General features: G+C 38.8%; 1 protein-coding gene and 1 long non-coding RNA gene across 10 annotated transcripts in view; one reads left to right on the plus strand and one right to left on the minus strand.

Moving 5' to 3' along the window:
* LMTK1 (lemur tail kinase 1) overlaps window positions 1-24,097 on the minus strand; it is an 86,962-nt gene extending 62,865 nt beyond the window's left edge. For 5 of the 9 annotated variants that reach the window (XR_015741829.1, XM_087924954.1, XM_026701774.2 and 2 more), the window contains exon 1: window positions 17,270-24,097. Coding sequence is in view for 3 of the 9 variants with exons in the window: in XM_026701770.2 (XP_026557555.2) it covers window positions 17,270-17,357 (88 nt within the window). In the remaining 6 variants the exon portion in view is untranslated. The remainder of the gene's footprint in view (window positions 1-17,269) is intronic. The other 4 variants (XM_026701772.2, XM_087924953.1, XM_026701776.2 and 1 more) reach the window with 2 other exon arrangements.
* Window positions 18,145-25,181, plus strand: LOC148127022 (uncharacterized). The gene is made up of 2 exons (XR_015741840.1): window positions 18,145-18,263; window positions 24,258-25,181. It is a non-coding gene; the product is annotated as an uncharacterized LOC148127022 (long non-coding RNA).
* The last annotated feature ends 591 nt before the right edge of the window (window positions 25,182-25,772 follow it).

Consider the following 25,772-nt stretch of genomic DNA (forward strand, 5'->3'; position numbering starts at 1 on the left):
AAGACACAGATAAACCTTCCTTAAGAAGGGCATAGATAAAACCCCCAAGTGGCCTCAATAGGCTCTCAGAGAGTGCTACTGGCCAGATGTCTGCAAAGTAATATGATTCTTTCATCCCCACTGCCACTATCCTGTCAGAACCGATGAAGCTTCTTGAATGAGAAGTGAAATGTCTTCTTCCTCAAAGAAAAAACAGTCCGGTTGCTGTTTGAAAAAGCACCTTTGTGATTATCTAGTGAAGAACATCCAGGAAATAATAATTAAGTCAGACGAACATCTAGTGAGACTCACTTCTGGGAAGCAGCTTTTTAAAAGATACTCTTGTTTATTTCTGAACAAGCATACGTATACAGTACAGTTGATATGGTTCATAAAAATTAATGTATTTTTTTTTACTTCAAGTTTGGCCTAGCAATACTGGAGCTCCGCCTCTGAAGTTTTTCCCAGAATTGGGTTGCACCAAATGTTCTCTCTTTGAAGTAATTATCATGAGGTAAACATAAGTAACTATCATCAAATAAACTTGGTGGCTATCACATGTGGCTACAGGAAGGAAGACTATTCCAATTTCCTAGTATAACCTTTCTTCTTAAATAGGTAGGAACTGATTTGTGTTAAGGTTACTATGGTGACTAAAAGTAATTGCTGGCCACTGCCTTACAGGTTTGACACAAGTATAGCACTTATTTTTAAGAGTGATTCCTTTAATTGAAAGAATGGTTTTTCTCTTTTGCAGAGAATCAAAACCTGTACGCATTGAAAGGTTTTTGCTACAATTGATTCCAGTAATAAACAAAGGTCTCTCTCTCTCTTTCTCTCTCTCTTTCTCTCTCTCAAAAATAATTAGCCAATTTAGTATTAAAGATTGAATAATATAAAGTCCCCACAAAACAGAACATCTTCACAAAAAATAGTCATTCTGATTAAATTTAACCTGTCCATTTTCTACCCTTAACTAGAATAACCATCTATTGCTAAAGAGAGTATTAATTAAGCTTCTGATTTCCTGGTATGGCATAAATATTCCTGCCAGAAGGGGCCAAATAATTCTTCCCTTAATTGTACCTACCACTATTTCTGCCATATGAATTCTGCTGTCTAACCTTTTCCTGCTAAGAACTTCCAAACAATTTCATCTCAATTATTTGAAAATGAGGTGAAATTTCAAATGCAGGTTGAAATCAGTCAATATCTTAAAATTTCTGTGGAGGTAAAAGAAAAATAACCTTACATTTTCTTTAAGACTAAAGAATGGCCAGAAGGGAAGAAAATTATGCACATTTTGTTTTGTTAAAGTAAATTGCTACTTATAATGCATTTTTATTTATGTTCTTATACCTAATATATCTAATACTTCTTCCTCCTCCTATCTTCCCACAATGAACAACTCTGTGAGGTGGGTTGGACTGAAAGAATGACTGCCCCAAAGTTATCTCACCAGTTTTTATACCTAAAGTTGGACTAGAACTCGTGGTCTCCTGGATTCTCCTTAGTTACTAGACCAGACTATTTTTATATCAGTACATGATCAAAATTTCAGTACCAAGATTACCACAGCATCATAGGAAAACTGCATCAGGGAGAGCAAAAAGTAAGATTACAGGACATTTAACCAAGTGTCACAAGCCACATCTCAAACCAGATGACACTATACCGTTCAAATGACTATGCTGTATTTTGAGTATCAACTTCTTCAACCAAGAACAGCCCAAGAAAAGACTCATTTACTTAGTGACTGTTCAAAGTTACAACGGTCCTGAAAAAAATGACTTATGACTGTTTTTCACGCTTACCACCATTGCAGCATCCCTGTGGTCATATGATCAAATTCGGATGCTTGGCACTAGCAGGTATTTAGAATGGGATCATGTGATCACTATTTGTAACTTTCCCAGCCCGCTTCTTACAAGCTGTCAATGGGGGAAGTCAAATACACTTAACAATTCTGTTACAAACTTAACAACTGCAGTGATTCGCTTAACAATTGTGGCAAGAACAGTTGTAAAATGGGGCAAAATTCATTTAACTACTGTCTTGCTTAGCAACAGAAATTTTGGGCTTAATTGTGGCCACAAGTGAGGACTATCTGTAATTTTAAAAATGAAACTGAAAGAGAAAAATAGAGGGAGAGGAAAAAAAGAATATATTTGACGTGCTTTTAAGCACATAAGCAAGCAAAAGGCACCCTATAAATTGCCATAAAATCCTCCAACCATATAATCAAGCCCCAAAACATCTTTGCTACTTGGATTACAGAAATTATACTTATCTCTGCACTAAACATTTGACACAATTAACCTCCTCCTTAAAAACAGAATGGCACAAGATGAACTTCAGTAACTATGATCAAACACAGAGAGAAAACAAAATAACAAATCTTGTGCCTCAAAGCAGTTTGCAGAAAACAATCAATTTCATCAGTTGCTGTTGTTTAGAGGGACCACAATCTTAATTGTTCTTGTTTCAATTGATTAAGGCAATTGAAATTGAATTCCTAGAATCTTTCAGGAGATAGGCAATTCTTTATTCAACTCTGCCAATAAGCAGATTGATCAGAACCCATCCAAGAGGAATGAGTTAGCTTAGATGATAGTTCCAAAGGAACTGGGAAAGGGCCCTAGGAAATCTAAAGTTTCCACAGGGGGAAAAAAAAGATACCATAAATGCAGATCATGACAATGTATAAGTAAGTGTTCAGGTGTCCAAATTATTGTGCTATTGCAGTTTTCTTCTTCTTTCATTCAATCATGTCTAATTCTCAAAGACTACCTAGAGAAGTCCCCCCAGCTTTCCTGGCAAGGTTCTTCAAATGTGGTTTGCCGATTGCCTCCTTCTTAAGCCTGAGAAAAAGTGACTGGTCCAAGGTCATCCAAATGGCTTCACAGCCAAGACGTGACTAAAACAGTCTCCCAGTTTCTAGCTGATTCCTTAATTCTACTGCACCAAAAAGACAACAAAAGCAAAATTAGATCCAAATCTGGGATTTTGCAGGAGTTCTCAGTGTTTTATACAGATCTGGAAAGAATTGTGTGAAACTAGGCAACATTGTGAACTCCTTTTCCCCACATTAATTTACTAATGAAAATTACCTTCTTCTAAAAGTATTTATTAAGCCATGAGAGGAAAAAGAGAGAGAGAGAACATACTCTACTTCTCTAAAACAAATCAGCTGGTTTAGCAATTTGTTAATTACATTGATGTTCCCATCTTTCTTCCAAAAACTTATATCACTAGTGATTTAAGGACTTACAAGACTTAGTTAACACAGCTTCATTTAAAATGGGATTGTAAATAAAGGAGTTTTAAAAATCAACATCTAGATGACCCAGAACTTTGAAAAGAGGAGACTTGGCAACTGACTCATATTAATGATGGTTCCAGTGTCCCGGGGTCATGGGATCACCTTTTGTAACCTTTTGATAAGCAAAGTCAATGGGGAAGCCAAATTCACTTAACAGTTGTGTTACTAACTTAACAACTGCAATGAGTCACACAACAACTGTGGCTAAAAGGTTGTAAAATGGAGCAAAACTCAGTCAACAAATGTCTCACTTAGCAACATAAATTTTGGGCTCAATTTGGTCTTTAAGTCAAGGACTACCTGTATTATGGACATACAACTGAGTATGAGTCCCACTGAATTCATAGATTTAACTCCTGAACAAATATTTACAGAATTATACTGCATTCATAAACATAACATTACACATAATGTGAAGTTGTATGAAACAACAATAGAAAGATGACAAGTCAAATTAAATTATTACCTTAATTATACTACGCTTTAATTTTATTTGTTCAAAACACCTGCCATCTACATTATCATTCTCTTGATTGTCCTTAGGGTTGAGTAATTTTCTAATGAAGATACTGCCATTTACAGCCAAAAATAGCCGCAAGGAATCTGTGGATTTAATTGTGGCAACAGAAAACAAGGTCTTTAAGTCATTTATTTTACCAGGTCCTATAAAGAACACTATCATTACCACCACCATTTTCCAAAAATCTCCCCGTTTCCCTTAGATTAAGAGTTTGGGCATGGTTTTAACTAATGTATAAGATTTCACGCCGGAATAACAAAATCTCAAGTGATTTGGAAGTGTTACAATATTGTAGCCATTTAAATCCTCTAATTAACTAACATTTAAATTTGGGTGTTCCACAGATGCCATTTGAGGCAGATAGATTCAGCAGGCCTTGAGTATGCAAACATGCGGCTAATTTCTCACTTATGTGATGCTCCTTAAGCATATTCGGCTTTCAATGATAATGTCTGATCCACATAAAGAAAAAAGAATTGCTTTTCCCAAAGTTTATAGTTTCTGTATTTCACTGTACATCTGCTCTGTAACTACAAACTTTACTAGTCACAATAGTAAACAAGGTATCATCAGATAACAATGCTCTATAATCATCACATTTTGATACATCCAAATGATGTTGTCTTGGACAACCCCTGAAAAATTATAAATCAATAAGAGAAATGAGGATGACTCAGATTAAGAAGCCATGGAAGATTTGGGGGGATAACAGCAATACACTCTATTCTGCATCAAAAATACTTCCTTCTACAAGGGATGGCATCAGATGCAAGGAGCTAGAATGATACCATGAGTTGATCAGAGTTGCTTCTTTATTACTGCTTGCCTATCTACAAGAATCTCACCAGACTGACTGTACTCTCTTGGGAACATCCAGACAAAGGCTTCAGGGTTTTTAGAAGAGGTCAAGTTTACATTGCTTCTTCTCCTATAAGGACTTCACCTTACCTGGAGATTCCATCACAGGTGACAACATACAATATTAGACTAACAATATATAGAGATTAATGTTATCTCGGTGTAGTTCAAACTTCTCATTAATTATTATATATTATATAACACTCAGATGTATAATTTTGTGAGGGCATGCTACTGGTTTGGTGCGGTTCTATAGATCCGGTAGCTCTGAAGAGCAGCAGACACTGAACCGGTTCAGTGTCTGCTGCTCTGTTTGGCCCAGCCACCCACCTGGGCTCTTGGCTGTTCTTTATTTCCTGCTTTTTTTACCTCAGCTGCTTTGCACGGCACAGCTGAGGTTAAAAAGCAGGAAAGAAGAAGATTTTCAAATGGTACACACTCGCGCACAGTGCTTGTCAGCTGTCTGGGCAGCACAGCTGAGGTTTTTAGGAAATGGTCTACACGCACCCGCAAAACACACTCTCATCAGGGGTGGGATTCTACCTGCTGCAAATTGTGCCACTGGCTGGCCCCGCCCCACCCCACCCACACTCTCCTTACCTGACATGCACACCATCAAACTTGCCTACTAAGTTGCTATTTTTCCTTGTTCTATTTTTCCCCGATCATCAGCTATTCTGCTGTACTGGGAGAATTTAGATTAGCTAGAAAGCAGGAAATTGTTGGATTTCTTGCTTTCTAGCTAATCTAAAAGCAGAGATGAGTCTGAAGCTTCTATTATTCAGTGCAGACTCGGGTAGCAGATGGCAGAAAGAGATCTCTAGGTGAATCTGTCATTCTGTGAGCAACACATTCTGCCTGCCTGCTTTGCCTGATTTTGGGTAAAAGTTGCTCCTTTTTTAAATAAAAAATCCAATATGTATATATATATATGATGTATTGTGAGTTAATTTTGTGAGTTTGCTTGCTAATTGCAGAAAGATAGATCCCTGAATGAATCTGTGATTCTGCGAGCAATTCAATCTGCCTGCCTGCTTTGCCTGCTTTTGGGTAAAAGTTGCTCTTTTTTTATAAAAAATCAAATATTTACATAAATATTCATAATATTTACATACAAGTCATGCCCAGCCAGTCACATGACCACCAAGCCACCCCCACAAATTAGGTCACAACCACAGAACCGGTTGTTAAGAAATTTGAATCCCACCCCTGCATGTGTCAAAAGTAATTCTTAAGTTGGTCTTATTAGCATTGCTGGCTGTCCTCAACAGCAGCATGTACATGTACAACCTTCAGAGAATGTGTTTCAATGCAAAGTAATCTGTTTAAGAGAGAAGAACAGAAGGAACACATTTCTGGAACCAAAAATAATTTCAGCAAGGAAAAATGCAGGCATCTATTTTGCTAAATTTATCAAGCCGGAAACTGCACGAGATTGTACTAAAAAGAACATGTGCAATAAACTAAGCCCAAAGCTGTACATTGATCTATCTGCTTTCATCATCCTGTTATGATTCAAAATTCCCAAACCTTAAGATATAATTTAAAACAGAAGCACAAGATTAGCATACATTCTATACAAATGATTTGCCTTTCAACTACATACCAATAAGCAAAATGGACCTCCACTTTCCATGGTCATAAAATAATGGTATCAAAATAGTGGTAGTCCTTGACTGACAACAATGAGTAACCCATTTGAAATTGCAACAACACTGAGGAAAAATGACTTATGACAATTTTTCACACTTATGACCCTTGCAGCATCCCATGGCCACGTCATCAAACTTCAGACACTCGGCAATCGGCATGTATTTATGATGGCTGCAGTTTCTCGGAGTCATGTGATCATCATTTGCAACTTCAGTGAATCACTTAACAACAGTGGCAAGAAAGGTCATAACATGGGGTACACCTTCTTAACAATTGTCTTGCTTAGCAATGGAAACTTTGGGCTCAGTTATAGCTGTAAGACAAGGATTACTTGCATGCATGTCAGAAATCTCCTAGATAATGTCTCACCTTAGCTAAAACGATCTAAATGTCCATTCTCTAAGCTATGCACCTTTCAAAAATGATTAGGAAGAAGTGCTTTCCATTTCACATGAGCACAGATCCAAACCCCTTTTTTCAGACTTCTATGCACCTGATTCTGTAAAAGATGTAGCCCTAATGGCCAGACTACTGTATCTTACAGGAATCTTAACTGAAGAAGCAAATATTCCATTGGGATTATTTCTTTCTTCCCTAGTTGAAAAGGAGGATATTCTTAAAATAGTATATTTAATAATATAGAACAGTCTCTTTTCTCTTTACTGAACCTTTAAAAAAGAAACTGTTCATTTTTCATAACCTTGTTTTTCATGAATTTAACTTTTATAAACTGATGGTGAGTGCTCTTTCATTCGGGACCAAATGAAAAATTGCCACTTCCCAACTAAAATTTTGTTTCTATCTTAAAATGTTAGAATATCAGTCACAGTATCAACAATAGACAATGTGATGCTACTAATTATGAATTACCTGTTTTTTATGCTTTTTAGATATTTATTTACTCTCTAATAAATATAATGACCTAAATTTAATAACATAAATTGCTTCTTGGACTTTTGGCTAAAGTAGTGTTTATGCGTATGACAGATCTGAATACAATTAGATATATATAGTTAGTATTGTGCTGCTATAATAAATTTGAAGATTTTCCTATTGTTTAAAGAAATGTCAAGAAGGGGAAAAAAGGACAGAGTCAGGAAAACTTTGGCAATCATGGTTTAGTATGTAAAAGACCTACATAAAAGACAGGGTGACATGCATAAAGATGAATTAAGGCGAACACCTATGACAAGTATGGACAAGACTTCTCTGCAAAAAAATGAAATGGCAGAGATTAATCTTAAATTCCCTAATACAAAAAATTTTTTTGTCGAAAACAAAAAGAATTAACTTTGAATGTAAATGATTATTTGGATGTCTCTGAAGATTAACTGGGACTTGGGAGAAGCTGTTTTCTTGGTGAATTTAGCTCCTGATGTAATACCTAAACAGGGTGTAACTCTCTTTCCTTCTCTCACCAATTAGTATTAAATCACACCATAAATAGAGACTTTAATTTTCAGTCCATAGTTCCAGTCCCATTAAGCTCAGCAAGGCTGATCTCTGAGGACAGACATGCAGGCCTGCACTGCTTTTAATTTATCACAATTTCCCCCAAATCAATGACTGAACATAAAAAAAGAAAAGAAAAAATAACCAAGTTGTACTATTTTGATGGAACTGCAGTTTTAATTTTAAATAAGAAATTCAATGTTTTTTTAATAGTTAAAATAGCATTGTTTAAAGTTAGAAACAAAACATGAAATATTTTCAGATGAATACATAATACACAAAGGCAAATAAAGGACACTGAAAGTATAACATGGAGAGTTTAATTTTGTAGAACTGTAATGTTTTAATTTTTAATGGGACATTATTACTTTTTGTATTTAACTGGATTTGTTTAATGTTCTGGGAACATGAAGTAAAAGTATTTTCAGATAAATAATTACATAAAACAATTTCTGTATGTTATTTATCTTCAGCATTTTAAAAGTTTTTAAAATTGATACTAATTTCTTTACCTTTGGAATTAACACTATATTAAAAATCATTTATCACTTACATATCTGTCATCCTGAATAATAAGGTACTTCCCAATCTGTATAAAAGTCAGAGCACTTAAATGACAACATTGCAGTCATACTTGTGTCTCATCTTGGGACTTCAAACTTAATACTCAAGGAAACAATTGGAGTTGTAGGATATACAGGAAACACAGAAAAACAATCTGGAAAAGGAAACTAATAAAGTACAGTATTTATATATTGTCATCTAGAAAACTTAATGGATGAGACCGTGAGATCATTATTAGTGTAGATTTACTAGAAGTATGGGAGGAATTTTTTTTTTCTTTAAAGCATTTGATGCATTATAAAAAACATTAATTAAAAAAAATGTCCTTGGGGTGGAAGAGAAGCTGGAAAAAACTTGTCATTGTCATTATTTTTCTTCTCATTCATGTTATTACATTTTAGCCTATCATAACAGTTATCTAGAATTAACATCCATATCTGAATAGGTAAAATTTATTTATATCAGAAACATATCCATATGAACATAAGGATACATTATACATTTTGATGATGACATGAATAATGAGTGTTAGATAATTATGCTTATCACTTAGATATATACACACCCAACAAAAATACATACTCACATCCATATACACATATACATGCACAAACCTACATTTATGAAGGGTTTACATATATAATATTCATTTTGCTTTTTTATTTTTCCATTTTTCCTTTTTTGGTCTAGTTTGTTTAAATAAATAAAGACCAATTTTTAAAAATACTGATCTATATGGTGGCCAAGAAACAAGATGTCCAGAGGAAGGTAATAATATAAATTGTAAAACTCTCCGATGATGCCAAAAGCAGGACAAGAAGTACATTCTTCAAAAATGGCTATTTTCAAATACACATTGTTATGTAACTGTGGCCCATTTGGGAATAGTATTATTGGTAGTGTTTGAAACCCAGAACATGGGTTTCTTCTCCTAATAAAGTAGGGATATCTGTGGCATAACACAGCTAAATGGAACCTTTATTAGAGCCACAGCCATTTCACACTGCCATTTTCTCTCTTTCATAAATGCAGTAGGCCAAAGAAAGTTCTGCCCACTTTCGTGCCCAAACCTTTTCAGTTCACTGAAAAGCAACGAGGAAAATGGGATGTCATGAGTCATAATTTTTACTCTGAACAATTCCAGATATTTGAGCCATTTCAAACCTTCCCCAGTAAATTTCTCTTAATTTACTTTGACAGGAATTTGCATTGTCATCATCCAAAAGGTAATCACCCGTGCCAGACAGAAGAGCAAAGGAAATCAGCAACGGTTAGAAAAAAGACAGCTTTAAAAAATCATGACCAGAACAAGCTTACAGTACAGATCCTTTGTCTGTTTAACCCAGAAGTCTACAAACATGACAACTTTAAGACTTGTGGATTTCAACTCCCAGAATTGTCCAGCCAGCTGGCTGGAGAATTCTGGGAGTTGAAGTCCACAAGTCTTAAAGTTGCCACATTTGGGGACCCCTAACCATTCACTGCTTTAATTTCTAAGACCAAGAACAGTCCAACAGAATTAATCTTTGATACAATGTTTGGAAAAACATGCCACAAACCATCACCACAGCCCTCCTATAAACGCAGAAGTATTTACCTTAGTTTGCTGATCTGTCTACAGATACTCTTTGGCTCATTTGCTACCCTTCCTCATTCCCTGGAGTTTTTGTTTTTATTGAAAAACATCATTTCCATCAAAATAATACTATTTTCACCAGTTTATAAAGGCCCATGTTTTAAAAATGATGTATTTCCAATAACACTCTGTTCCCACTTTATCCAATGCTTCAATAAAAGTCTAAACTAATAAATTATCACTTGTTCAAATCTGTCTTGTACCAGGAAAGCTTATTTTTTTGATTACTTCAGTCATATTAATAATAACTGTTAGGTCACTCATGATCTGGTCATCTCCCATTTGGACTACTGCAATGTGCTCTCCATGGGACTACCCTTGAAAAATATCCAAAAGCTTCAGTTGGTGCGAAATGCAGCTGCACAAGCTACATTGGGCTCCTAAAGAAGGACATACAGAAAAACTGTTCCGCGAGCTGCACGGTGTGTGCTGGTTTGCTTTCAGGTCCAATTCAAGGTGTTGCTTGTGATCTATAAAGCCCTACATGATATGGAGCCAGGCTACCTACATTCATCCCATTACATTGACTGGTTCAGCAGGAAAGGTATATTGCATCCTGTCAGTTAAAGAATTCCGACTGGTGGAGTCCAGGAAGAGACCCTTCTCTACTGTTTTTTTTAACAAACCAAGTCAAAAATCAAATAAACTACATAACAGTTTAGGGGACTCTGTGTTACCCTGCCTCTGGATTCTTCCAGCCAAAATTTTACAAAGTATTCAGTACTCTTATCTTTCACCTTAACACTCCCACATTTTGCTACTGCTTTTTCAGCTTTTTACTTATTCACACAGACATAATGTTCATTAAGACAATCTGCAACTCTTACACTGCAAAAACATATGGACTACACAACTCAATCAGGGCAAAGCAATAGACGCAATCTACATAGACTTCTGTAAAGCCTTTGATTCAGTGGTACACGACAAACTACTCCTAAAACTAAAATCTTATGGTATCTCTGGACAACTGCATAACTGGATAGAAGCATTCCTGTCAAACAGACAACAAATGGTCAAAATTGGGAGTGTCCTATCAAATTCTGTACCTGCCAATAGTGGTGTCCCCCAAGGCAGTGTTCTAGGACCTACTCTCTTCATACTCTACATAAATGACCTCTGTGGTCATATTAAGAGCAACTGCGTTCTTTTCGTTGATGATGTAAAGCTGTTCAATACCACAGATAATACTGCTACTCTTCAAAAAGATCTTGACTATGTATCAGAATGGTCAAACAAATGGCAACTTCAAATAAATAACTTCAACAAATAAATGCTCTGTCTTACATATTGGCAAAAAAAAATAATCAAAAAAATAAAATACAAGCTGAATAGTCAAGATCTTGTTGATGATCCAAGCTCTGTAAAAGACCTTGGAATACTCATCTCTAATGATCTAAGTGCTAGAGCCCACTGTAACTACATAGCCAAAAAGGCATTAAGAGTTATTAACCTAATCCTACATAGCTTTTTCTCTGGTAATATCACACTACTAACTAGAGCATACAAAACATTTGCTAGACCAATACTCAAATACAGCTCATCAGTCTGGAACTCACATTACATATCTGATATTAGCACAGTTGAGAAAGTCCAGAAATATTTCACAAGAAGAATTCGCCACTCCTTTACTCATTGTAGAATACCTTATGCCACCAGACTTGAAATTCTAAACCTAGAAAACCTTGAATTACGCCGTCTTTGGTCTGATCTAACCACAGTATATAAAATCATACATTGCAATGTCCTACCTGTCAATGAATACTTCAGCTTCAACCATAACAACACAAGAGCACACAATAGATATAAACTCAAGGTTAACCGCACCAAACTTGATTTCAGGAAATACGACTTCAGCAACAGAGTGGTCAATGTCTGGAATACTCTACCTGACTCTGTAGTTTCTTCCCCAAACCCCAAAAACTTTAACTTTAGACTGTCTACTATTGACCTCACCCCTTTCCTAAGAGGTCTGTAGGGGGGCATGCATAAGCGCACCAACGTGCCTACCATCCCTGTCCTATTGTTTCTTTTATTTTTCTTATATATACCCATTTCATGTATTCATAACTATGTATATACTTATACCTATTATCTTGTAAGCAATTGACAAATAAAATAAATAAAAATAAATTCCTACACAATGCCCTTTAACTGTTAACAATAGGAACTCTTCATTTAGAAGATTTTACATAATTAAAAAACAAGAACAAATGAAGGAGGGGTGGGCTACTTGGAATTAGTCCTTACAATGTTGTCCATATCTCCCACTGCTTCCTAAAAATATTTATTTATTTGTATCCTGCCTTTATTATTTTTACAAATAATGTATCCAATACACCTTCTTCCATCTCTTTTCCCCACAACAATCCTGTGAGGTGGGTTGGACTGAGGAAGCATAATTAGTCCAAAGGCACTCAGCCAGATTTCATGGCTAAGGCAAGGCTAGAACTCATGAACTTCCACTTTGTAGCCTGGCTATTTTTTAAAAAAACAGATAGGGTTTTATCTTTGCTCATTTATTAAAGTGTAGAATGAATCCATAGAAAGATAATGGAAAAGGAGAAATAACAGGATCAAAAAATTCCAGAATTTAATTAGGGATCATTTCCAAATCTCATCAAATGTGTGAGTTATTCCTGATACCAATTTTAACTGGAGATTTGTAAGAACATAAACATAATTGCATTGTATAAAAGTAATATGCAAAGCCCAATGTATCTGCCCCAATATCAACCAGAAGTTTTAATGGGCCAAGGAAATGGTCCATGCCTTGCCATACATATCTGGAAAAGATCCACATACTATTTGCTAACCAGTTCATTTTAGGTCCTTTATAATAAAATGAAACTGTTTACATACTTTAAAATGTGGTGTTGTGCAAGCTTGTCACAGGTTTTTTAGGAGTTAGGGTACCTAAACTTTCAGTAATGATCTTAGTGATCAGATCAGTAATAGATTAATTAGTATTATTACCATATGCTGCACTAAACCTGTAGATATTTTGTTCAAGAGAGCTATGAATCTAAAAATCTACCTAATCTAGCCACTTTTCTATGAAGGAGGACAATCCACATATCAAGTAATTCTCTTTTCTGGGACCTAAATCATAATCAAGGCTATATTGTGTTCTATAATCACAGAACAGCAGTTCAGTGAAAAATATTTCCAGATGACTCAGGCAAGAGACTCAAATCACACTCAAAGAAAAACAAAAACAGGAATCATTAGCTCAAGATGTTTTCTTAGCACTGAAGACAACTTGTCTAGTCCAACGAATGGCAATGGGTCAGGTTTGAAAAATGTTACTTACCACATTTCCTTGTGCGATATTTAAGTGAGGAGAACAGTCAACAGCATTCAAGAACTGTTCTACACATTTATCCCCTATCCCTCCCTCCAATAATGATGAAGCATGGAAAAATACAAGGTAACACTGTTGATGGTGTTCTATAAAAATCAGAAAAATTAGGTTGTGATACACTTCCTAAAACTGTAAGATAATGCAAAACTGATATTGCAACTAATCCAGAACATATTACAGTTTCTTGTAGGCAGGTCACCTGCATGTTGGTGTATGACCTAAATAAAGTTAATTTGCAGAAAATCCAATACAAACTCAGTCTGGCCATTCATCTTCTCTTGTCACTAATATTGACTAAGTTTTAATATAGAATAGTTTTTGCAAGTTAGGAATAAAGTTCTAAAGTTGACTTCTGTTACTTTGAAGGATTATATATAATCAAGTAACTGTTTCCTTTTTTTTTATTTACATGTTAAAAAATGAAAACTCTTTCTCTCACTTCCTAATATAGTAAACGTTCCATTTTCCAAAGTAATTTTTTTAAAAAAATGCACCCAAAGTTTTATTTATTATTCAAGAAGTAAGCAGAGATCATACTAAGGGGGAAAAGCATAACTAAAGTATCTATTTTTATCTTTTCTTATCTTTTTATCTTTCCCCTCTTTTTCTCATCATCCTTACAATGTTTGCCATTTAATGGTTACATACAATGAACAAATGCTTCCTGGATGCTTTTTATAAATTATGCCAAATTTTTTTTTCTCCCTGAGTATGAAAGTTCACAATATAGAAAAAGAATATAATATTATAAATGTTTCACTTTAATGTGTTATGAAAGATTGAATATTTATATTGCTTTTAGCAAACAGCTCTAGCCAAAGACATTTGGAAACTCCAGTTGACCCATATGTTTAGAATTCATGAGAGATGGGAAGCAAAAACATAATTATTTCACACTCAATTTGTCAACTTCCTTTGGTAGCTAGATGGATGGAATATAATTCTGAAACACACTCAGCCATTGTAATATACACAAGGAAAGGGTTCCATTTTTATATGTGGCCTGTTCTACATATTCAACACAAAACCTTAAGTATAATTACCTATACAACACAAAGTTTTTCTCTTGCCTGCATGATGGACCTGCATACTCTTAGATGTTAACTCTATATTTTATCCAATGGCCTTGTCACAGATTCTCACGAAAGATAATACCTAGCAAACTATGGTTCAAAGGCAGTCAAAGAAAATACATATGTTTAATAAACATAATGTCATGACCCCATCAGATCCCAGTTAAGAGGAAAAGGGGGTGTTAGGAATGTAAGTCACCTAACAGTTGGGTTGGAAATATATAAACCAGGATAGACATTTTAATACTGTCTCTTTAAGGGAATGCTAAAATTGTAATTGGGTGTGGCTCCTCAAACGATGGAGCCAGAAATCTGGTTTCCCAGAGAGTGTTGCCGTTCCTGCATTTCCCTACTGACTGTTGCTGATCATTGTTATTCTTGGATTGATGTGAGTCTATTACTGAATTGTTTTTGATACTGGACTTTTGATATTTCAGTTATCCCTGGACTGAAAACTGACTGCTATAACCGTGTATGACTTGGACTGCTTGTTGGACTTTGCTTAACCGTTTACTGGACATAAAAACCTACATTTTACTATACAGTGTACCTGTGTGCTGGTTGTGTGTTATTCCTTACCACTCTCACTACATCTCCCTGTATGCACTCGTTCTCCTAATGAGGAATTACCTCAACAGGGGGCATTGGAACCGGGCCGTCCAATGAGGATGGCACATCTCCCTTGGAATGTTTGGAGAGGCCAGGGCCTGAGGATGATGCTGTCTAGGGCCCCTCAGACTTTGAGGGAGATAGAGACGGAGAGCTGCCTGTCCTCACAGACACAGGGAAGAATGCAGAAGGCAATGGTGTTGAGAGGCAACAGATCCACTCTGATGAGGAATACCTGCCTCCCCCACTCGATCTGAGGGCAGCTAGAGTGGAGCAGAGTCAAGATCAAAGGATGTCTGTGAGGCTGAGAGAAGGTCGCTCCACCCCTCCTCACAAGGAACACTTGGCTTGGGTTGACTTAAGCAAAGGCCAGGAGAGATTGTCAGGAACAATTGTTTGCTTTGCACTCCCCTGGCTTTTTGGGAGGGGCGGGGGGAACAACCTCAGCCTTGACTTGTGTTTCTTCCTGTGCCTTGCTTTGTGCCTTTGCCCTGTGGACTTGCCTTGCCCTGTGGATTTGTCCTGCCCTGTGGACCTTGCCCAGTGAGCTTGCACCTTGTCTTTGGATTTCCTTTCGGCCTTTGCAAATGGTTTTGTTGCTTACTGGCTTTTGTTTATGGGTGGCTACCTTCAGGAAAGTGTGGGATGGAGCCTTACTCATTGTGTGCTGTAGGGCCATTTATTGTGAAATTTAACAAAGCAGTAAAGGACTCAAATCAAATCAGAACAAATAAATCAAGTCATAACAAATAAAGTTCTATTTGCTTATAATTCCTTCACCCCACCTCCAAATATACACCCATTTTTAATACCCAATCAATGACTTTAAGGAGATCTTTCAATCCATAACAGAGCCAAAACCTCATTCTAGGCCTGTCAGATACAACTGCAATGGAATCAAGAAAAAACTTGCCAAAATCTTTTAATCACAGCAGAACAAGGCAGATTGTTTTCATTTGAAGATTGTACTGGGGAATAGAAAAGTGACATTTGAGGGTATTAAAAGCCAAATTCATCTTTTATTCACACCCGTTTCTAAGTCAATTGAACAGTTTATACGGATAAGGTCCATGGAATCCACAAATCAGTGAAGAGTGATTAGGAATCAAGGTTTCAAGGTAGGAGGGAGTGATATGAAAACCATAGGACCCTGAAGTTTATTTCAACAATCTTAAGCAAAAAGAATTCAGACAATGGGTATAAAATCCCTCTAGGAAGAAACTTGATTGAATAAATGATATTTTTCTACCTTTGAGAATATCTGAGTAGGAAAAAGCAGAGAAACCCACTACCAAAAGATGTAAGCCTCTCAGGGACTGCAACACAACCTCGTCTTTGCCAAGACAACACACTGCTCTTCCACAAATCCAGGGCTACCAATTACCCAGCCAAAAGGTTGTTGGCTGACAATCACTCCACTAGGGGGATATAAATTCAGTCTGACATCTACCTCAGAGAAGGCCCAGTTCCCAAGTGAATAACTATCCTTTTCCTTATTTTTCTTGACTTTATTCAAAGCAACCACTTCAAGAATGCAGAGACACATCTCTGACTCCAAACCTGTCTACAATTCTATCTTTGCGATTCAAAGCAACTTTCCAGGCAAGAAAAAGGCAATTCACAGTTCGGTACACAAAACCCTCTATGTTTAAACAGCTGATACGGTCAACATCTTGTTACATGCAAGGATACTGCACATCTATCAGGGAAAATTAGGTCTCTGTGTATACTTATTTCCTACTGAAATGCCCAAGAATTCTTTTTTACATACTCTCAATTGCCAAAAAGACTGAAGGGAAAGGGTGGAATAACTGATTATTGGTGATGTAACTTTGCAGGAAGGAGCTGTTCTTCTGGAACCTTTCTAAAATAATTACATCCAAGACAAAAGCACTGTGTGAAGGTTTTGTTGTTTGTTCCCTTTAGTTGCCAGCCTACCTTCAACTATTATATAAGCTGGAACAATTTTAGCAAAGGGTTAAAACAATGCAATGAAGTGCTGCAAGGACCAAGGCTTGGGAGGGGGGCAGGTAACCTGCAAGAGGAGGGAATAACATGCTACAAAATTTAACTCATTTTTGGTAGCAGAGATGGAAAGCAAGGATAGGAAAACCAAATCCCGAGGGGAAAATAGGAAGGCCAGTGGAACATAGTAATTTTGCAAAGTGAAAAAAGTCGTCCAAGCATCTGTTTTGTTTTTTGTTTTTTTTTACTCCAAAGCTCCAGAAGTAAATCAACTTACCAGGGTCGAAGTGCGAACTGAAGGCAAAGCTGGGGTTGAAAAATGAAGCCGACATGACAATAGCCAAGAGATTTGCCACCATTCCCATGGCAAAAGCAGAAAAGTGGGGAGGGGGTTTGTGGGAAGTACGAAGACGAGAGAACGAAAAGTAGATTAAAAAATAAATAAATAAATAAATAGCAAAGGCGGTGGGCACCAGGCAGGTGAGGCGATGGGATGCAGGGGAGATTAAAAGCTCTCACAACTCCAGAAGTTGCACGGGTGTCACATTAAAAATCACCATCTCCTCTCTTCTTGACAGCACAGCCAGGGAATTCAAGACTGCAGCTCCTCCTCTTCCTCCATGTTATTATCCCGATGCGTCTCCTTCAGGTATCCACGGGATGAAGTGGGCTCGGCTAGAAATTGCCACACTTGCAAAAGGTAGCATTAGAGAAAGTCACTTAAAGAACAACCACCACCACGGCGGTAAGGGCTGGTTTTTTTTAGGCCAATATATATAAATATCTATATAGATATATAGATATATATGCGATCGCCCTGGTATTCGGGGCTGCAGCGCCAAATAAAAACAAAAGACGATGCCAACAGCAAAATAAAATTGTGCCGGATCGGACTGCTTGCCGTCAGCCAAAGAATGCACACAGCCTCGCGAGCGCCTGCAAGAGCCCAAAATACGGTCTCACGCTCGGCTCTTCCCCCCACCCCCGCACCCCTCCAAGTCCGGCTGCCAGAGGGAGGAAAGCTTTGCACCAAAACAGGAGCCCTCCACAGTAGTGAAGGGATTAGAGCGGCGAGAGGAAACGGCCAGAGGGCAGCAATAATGCCCGGGCGGGAAAGAAGCTTCCGAACGACTGCAGAACTTCAAAGGGGCCGCGGTGGCCGGCGCTAATGGGAAAGCAAAGGCGGGAGCTGTTCCAGTGCTGACCCTGGGAGAAACTGCAACAGCAGCAACGCCATCTTGGTCCAGATCTGCCCTCCCCCCAACACTGCAGTAAGCAGCAGGAAAGGAGCAGGGCCGGGCGGGTGGGGGGAGCGCGAGAAGAGGCGGCCGGGCAGCCACTTGTCCAGGTGCCACGGTTTGGCGCGCGCCCGGGCGAGGAAGGGGCGTCGCTGCACGTGCAGTCAAGTGTGACCCGGCTGAGCTCGCGCGCTCTCTCGCTCTCTCTCGCGCGCACACGCGCGCGCATGCCCTTCGCTCGAGCGCGAGCGTTGCCCGATTTACGCCGGGCGGCCAAAGCAAGCCAGCCTCGCTTCCCCACCTCTCCTCCCGCACGCGCTCCTCATTCCCGGACGCGCTAGCGCGACGAGCTTCCCGCTCGGATCGAGGCTTCGAACCGTCTGGACCGGGGCCACGGCACGTCCGCCTGCGCGCTTCGAAGCGTTCGGAGCCTGAGTGGCGCCCATGACTGATGCCGGGCTCACCCAACGGGGTCATTGTTTTTCGGGCGACGTTGGCTAAGCGGGCAATTTATTTTGATTGATTGGTTGATTGATTGCAAAATCGTCGCACTGCGAAGCTTTAAGAGCAACGCTGTCCGCGCTCGCTTCTATTTCTGGCGCTCTTATCAATAGCAGGAGTTATAGCGGGCAAGGGGTATGGGACTCTCGTGAAAATGGCAAGGCCGATCTCTAACATCCTCCACGCAGTGTTCATATCTAACCCCCACCTCCCCCAATTCCCCGTGGTAGATACGCTAGGCTAGTGGGCTGGGGTGCTTTCTTGTGGTGTGATGCATGCATAGTACACAGTCATCAGGTTGAGGCGGCCCTCTTGCTATTAATTCATGATGGGAGAACATGCCCCCCCCCAAAGCTCTGACCCAAAGTCCTTCCACAGAAGCAAATGGTGTCAGATGGCAATTTTCACCCACAGGTGTGGGCATACACCAAACCTTTTCCAGACTGATGTGTCAGAATCCGTATCCCATTGCTGGCAGCCAAAACCGGGTCGAAGCTGGCTAGGGATTATGGGAAGTTCACCAGGTTAAGAAAAGCAGGCATATATGCCCTCGCTAGTTCTACATACTCAGAGTAGGCAGCTCCACGTTTTAACATGATGTCATGTAGTATGTTCAGTTATGCTTTAATTGCACTGCTTTTGACATATTTTTAAATCTTTATCTTATCAGGCATCTTGCTTGCCTACTTGGACTGAGAAACAGCGTAGTAATGGAATAAATAACAACATTGAGTGTTTAGACCATCACGGTAGCACAAAGATGGAGAAAAAAGCACACAATACACAGAAAATCCAAAAATAGCATTGAAAAAGACAAGCAATTTCCCTGCCCCCAGTGTCCCTGGAAACACTACCAAGGCGCACCAATCAATGCGAGAGTTTTTCAGCAGTAGACAGTTCATATAAGTTCTAGCATTCACACATACACCAAAAGAGAGAAGGAGAGAAGCAGAGATCTGCAGCCTTTCTATTTTGTAAAATGGATGAAAGTGGAACTCCTGCCTGGAGGCCCAAGGCAAAGTGCTTGTTGGGAGTCCTAAGCAGGAAGATGTTGGTGATGTGTTCAATGTATCATGTGTATTGAAAAGGCAGGCTTGTTTTGCACAAAACACTCTCTTCTACAAAGCCCCCTTCCCCATTGTTATCCCCATCAAAAATAGATGGCGGGGAGCAAGTATTACACAATCTTATACCAGTGGCTGGGAATTTACGTACAGGTGCTGACATGGTAGCGGGCTCAGTCAAGTATATCCAGCAACCTGGATGCTGATACAAGTGGGGCAGTTCTGAATTTGTAGGCAATTTAAAAAGAAAACAAAAAGGGTTTCCATGTGAAGTAATTTTCCTGTCCTCACCCCAGTAATAAAGCTTAGAAATACTGAAGACTGCCAATGACCTTCAAGATAGAATGGATTTAAACACAAATCGCCACATCCACTAACTGCTACTATAAGTCAGATGCTGAAATCTAAGGTTTTTTGGTTCCATAAGAGGTCAACATACAACACTTCTAATTTACCAAAGTACAATTGTCACCATTTTGAATTTCCCATGGAGGAATCTGTTGTGATGGCAGATTCCGTGGGGTTATGATGAACATACATTCTGCTGGTCATCTTTGTGGATGGAAATATTATGTTGATCTAAAAGCGGGATTGCCAGACTGGATGCTCTCAGATTAAAAGAGAAATGATCAGCACAGAAAATGAAGACTCAATACACAAAATAGTTACAAAGCTGGTTCAGATTGGTCTGTCTTGAGAACTACTTTCATTAGAGCCCAGTGGCAGAATATTTTCAGCAAAGTATACATCATACGCTCATATACTGAAAATCTGATGAAATCTAGCAGGGAGGCTGTATCTTCCCACGGTCTGTTTTAATGTTTAAAGTTTGGGCTCCTAGTATATACTAATAATTTTTCAGAGGATCAGGCTCTCAAAGAACATGATGCTGCAGATGTCATCTCACCATAAATAGATCTTATGCTAGAAGGGGGATAAAGGTCTTCTTGTGAACAAATGTTCTCTGAAATGTTACCCCTGATGCTTTTCAGATTTACTCTTTTTTATTTCCTGGGGTTTAAGATAATATTGCATTGTATCCAGCTACAATTCCCACTTGTAAAAATCAGAATGCAGAATTCTTAATGGGTGGTTATTGATGCAGTTTGCCTGAGTGGGAGCAGAAATGCTTAGAACACAATCTGCTTTTAAATAATATTCCTTTTCATCAGTAAGAAGGCAGCTGCCTCTTCAAAGTTTTTTTTTTTAAAAAAAACACAGATTTTATTCTTTTTTGGATACCTCCAAGGGGAAAAAAAGGGAGAGTGAATCCCAGAAAACTATTGACAACTTCGGAGAGTGCTAGATTCTTAATTTGGTTTATTGAACTGTCTCTGTTGTCTGTAAGGATTTCTTGAGGACCTTGAATTCTACAGCCTCCATCTCCAGCTGGTTAATAGTGGAACTTTATGCCCCTGAGCCTGCTCCACTGGGGGCTTTTGCAAATAGGGTGGATAAAATATGGGGTAAATTTTGAAGACAGTCAAATATAACAGGGGTGTCAAACTCAAGGCCCACAGACCGGATGCAACCTAGTGGGTACTGAGATCTGGCCCACGGGCCGCTTTGGAAAAAGCGAAGGACCAGCCTGTGGTGCCTCTGCCAGTTGATAATGAGCTGTTTTTGCTGGCAGAGGGTTACAGGAGGCCGTTTCAGCCAAAAACGGAGCTCACAAGCCCATTTTCACTGGCAGAGCACTCGGGCCCCCATAGGCACCCCCGACACGAGTGACATTGAGTTGGCCATGCCCACCTTGGCCATGCCCACCCCGGCCCCCTGAGGTCAAACACAACCCTGATGCGGCCCTCACTGAAATCAAGTTTGACATCCCTGGTCTATAAGAATCCAGCCCAGCCTAAAACTCTCCCTCTTAAATTGACCCAAAACCTAAGCTGACCAAAGAGCAGGCATAATAAATTCCTTCCCACTATGGGAGGTGAAAGCAAGGGTGCAGCTTACAACCACCATGGAGCCCAAAATTTCTGTTGTTTAAGTGAGACTTTTGTTAAATGAGTTTTGGCTCATTTTAGACCTTTCTTGCCACTGTTGTTGAGTGAATCACTGTAGTTGTTAAATTAGTAACACAGTTGTTAAGTGAACCTGGCTTCCCCATCGACTTTGCTTGTCAGAAAGTCATAAAAGCTGGTGATATGTCCCCCGAATGCTGTAACCGTCGTAAATATGAGTCAATTGCCAAACATCTGAATTTTGATCACATGACCATGAGGATGCTGCAATGGTCGTAAGTGTGAAAAATGGTCATAAGTTACCTCTTTCACGGCTTGTTGTAACTTGACAACCTGGTCATTGAACGAACTGTTGTAAGTCAAGGACTGTATTGATTCCATGTTCTGTCCTGACCAGCATAATCAGCAGCACCTAAAGCTCTTTGTCACACCTCTCAGCATGACCTGAAAATACACCATAAACATGTGTAAATATCATGTCTTTATGTCTTTTTCATTCCATCTCCAACCCATTGCAAAGGCTCATTAGAGTCATTATTTTGCAGATTGAGTTTTAGTTTTCTATCTCAGCCAATCACATTTTTGCATTTGACATACTCTAGGATACAGTACTTTTGGATGGTGATATCTTGATCTGTCCAACTTTTATTGGCTACTTTAGGTTAGTCACGGGGGATATCTCCTTCGCTCTGGTTGCTGAGCATTTCCTCAACAGCCATTTTGACAGCTATAGGAAAGTTGGAATTACTGCATCAGATGCATCTGCCATGTAGCCCTCAGCTATACAGGTTTAGCACCATTTTGAATGGGCATCAGTGTTGGGATTCAAAAATTATTACTACCAGTTCTGTGGGCGTGGCTTAGTGGGCATGGCATGGCATGGCTTGGTGGCGTGGCAAGGGAAGGATACTATAAAATCTCCATTCCCTCCCCACTTCGCTAACCTGATTTCCAGCTCCGTTCTCCTGTGCAGGGCAACAAAAGAAGACCCAGCCAATCAGCTGGGACTCAGGAGGCAGAGAATAGGTGGGGGCGGGCCCAGTCAGAGGTGGTATTTGCCGGTTCTCCAAGCTACTCAAAATTTCCGCTACCAGTTCTCCAGAACTGGTCAGAACTTGCTGATTACCAGCTCTGATGGGCATCTAATCTCAAGTCCATTGCAATGGCTGATAGATCAGAGGCACAGAAGGAGGAGCTGTGATGAAAAGGAGAACTACCTTGATGTACCAAAACCACTCCACTCCTACCTCCCCAAAATAAACTCTACAGATCTCCACTTTGTCACTCAGATTACTTTTGGACTAGGAATGAAACCAAAAGACTGCAACACATCCCCTGTAGCAGCCCTTATTCAGGTAAGCAGGGAGCAGCACTACACAATCAGGAAGAAAACAGTAATAAAGGCATCACCATGGGGGAAATCACACCCCCTCCAAAACTGGCAGAGGAAGTTACTGCATATAAATAAGTAACAAATCCCGCACTCACACTGATGATGTTACCTAGGAAGAAAACCAAGCTCAGAGAACCCCAAGACCCCATAGTTTAACCCTGAGCTACAGATATTTTCTTCCAGTGGAGCTCCTCCACTACTTAAGAATTGGTCTGTATATTTTACACAGGCACAAGCCCTGCTCTAGATACAGCAGTAGCATGTTGTGTCCTGACAGCAGAGCTGGTCTCCCATCAAGCTGAGTAGGCAGCTGTTTCAGGCAGCCTCTTTTGGATGTCACAAAAAAACCGGTGCTTTTAATTCCAGGAAAAGGGGCTGTATTTGCATGCATGTTGTGTCAAAATAACCTGAAGGCTCTTAAGAATTATGATATGGAAAGGAAAACCCTTTGATGTTCCGACCGAGACAGCATTTTTCCCCCCCCAGGGTATCAGTGCTGCATACCAAAGCAGAGGACAGGTTGTTGAAAAGGGAAAGGGGGGATAGTTTCTCTGATGTATATGTGAAGGAAGAGGTATACCAGATTGGAGCAAGAACTGGAACCAAGGGGAATGAAATGATCAAATGGTGAGGCATTGCTGCAAAGGAAAGTATTTTTTTCATCTGTTCAATCCTGTCCAATTCAAGTCTGCAGGTTTTTGCGGGGAGCAAGGTTTTTCCGAAGTGGTTTGCCATTGCTTCCTTTCTAGGACTGAGAGAAAGTGACTGGACCAAGAGCACCCAACTGGCTTTATGTCCAGGCAGGACTAGAACTCCCAGTCTCCCAGTTTCTACCCTGATGCCTTAATTGCTACACCAAGCTGGCTCTCGCCAAAGGAAAGCAGTGTAGTTTTAATAACATTTAACTTCTCTGTTTACTTTCTCTTTTCTTCCCTGAAAACAGTTTATAAATATTGTCCCTCTGGATTAGTAGAGAATTAGCCATGCAGTCTTTAAACAAATAATTAATAACATAATAATAATGTTCAAAGTTCACATGTTTTGTCTAAGCAAGTTGTTGTGTGTAACACTAATGTAACTCGTATTTCCAATCTCTCCCCAGACCACAAAAAGAAAAAGAAAAAAAGACGTGCTAAGTGATAATGGCTTTGGCATCAATATGTTCCCTTTGGTATCCAATTCATTCTCTTGAAGAAAAACGAATGCGTGCATTTTGTCAATACGGCAGGCACCAGCAAAGACAACCTCTATTTTAAGCTGTTGCCCTGGATATTTGGCATGCCTGTAAAATCTATATCTATCAAGTCTGCATGCATCAATTTACCAGCTTCGCGTGCAATACAGAGAGAGATCTCACATGTGTTTACTTGCAATTTGTTCTGGATATTACCCACACTCGGTACACAAGCTGCTTCCCACATGCAAAATACACATTCCCACAAAAGAGGGTTCTGTTTCATATTATGGATACTTCAGTCCCTCCCTTTATTCTATGGGTGGAAGAAAATTGATTCTTTCAAAAACAAAAACAAAGGCAGAACTGGGAAATTAAATAAGATGGGAAACAAAGCTAGGAAAAGACAAAGACTAACATCATTTCATGTAGCCTCTGATTAAAGTTTGAACTTGTCAGAAATCTAGAAGATGGCCAGATAATTGATCCAGATGGAACATTGGTTCTCAAGAAAATTATCATGTTAGAGCCATAGCTAAAAAGTCTAGCTAGGGACATATATAAGGATTATTTCCTTTTTCTCAGTTGCATGCTCATATGATTCCCTATTTCTCTGTATAAATGAGGACATAGACATTATAATCTGGGCCTTGCATTCCTGACTTCAGGTTGGTGGGGAAAATATGATTCTGGTAGTCTCTGATCTTAAACTACAACATTGTCTGTCTCTTTTATAACAGACCAGCATCATCCTGTGGCTGGCCTGGATCACAGCATTCTCTCTCTCTCTCTCTTTAATTTACAGACTCTTGTCTCTGGTTATCTTTTCACAATAAAATTTGATTTTGTTAACTCTGGTGAGTTTAATCTCTTTTTCCATAAGGGCAAGAAGAGCTGAAACTCCTAATGACATATCTATATGCTAATAGCCAGGAAATTTCATTATAAGAAATCATCATTATTATTATTATTATTATTATTATTATTATTATTATTATTATTATTATTATTATTATTATATACATAACAACGTGAAATCAAAACTGCCAGTTCTTTAGCTGGTATTAGCCTTCATACACGTCAAGTTCTTCCCAAGAACTTTGGATGTCATAAAATATTAATGTGGTATATGTGCAGGATCCAAGCAATATTGCTTTTTGTAATTGACACATTATCTAAGAACCTTCCAAAACAAATTTCATGGTCCAGTGTGCCAATAAACACAGATCACCAGAGCTAGTTAATGCCATAATCTTTCAACTTCAATTTTCAGGTCTTGATACTTTCTGATCTTTTCCAGTGCTTTGTTTTCTATTCTACTATCCCTTGGTATTGTCACATCAATTACTTACATTCTTCTTTTAAACCATAGTTACTGTGATGTGTTATGAGCCAAAACTTTATCGGTTTATATTCAGAAATCCCACAATATTTTAACCTGTT

The sequence above is a fragment of the Pseudonaja textilis genome, chromosome 2 (genome assembly GCF_049901715.1).
Source record: "Pseudonaja textilis isolate UNSWEBS1 chromosome 2, rPseTex1.2, whole genome shotgun sequence".
In the NCBI taxonomy this organism is placed as follows: Eukaryota; Metazoa; Chordata; class Lepidosauria; order Squamata; family Elapidae; genus Pseudonaja; species Pseudonaja textilis.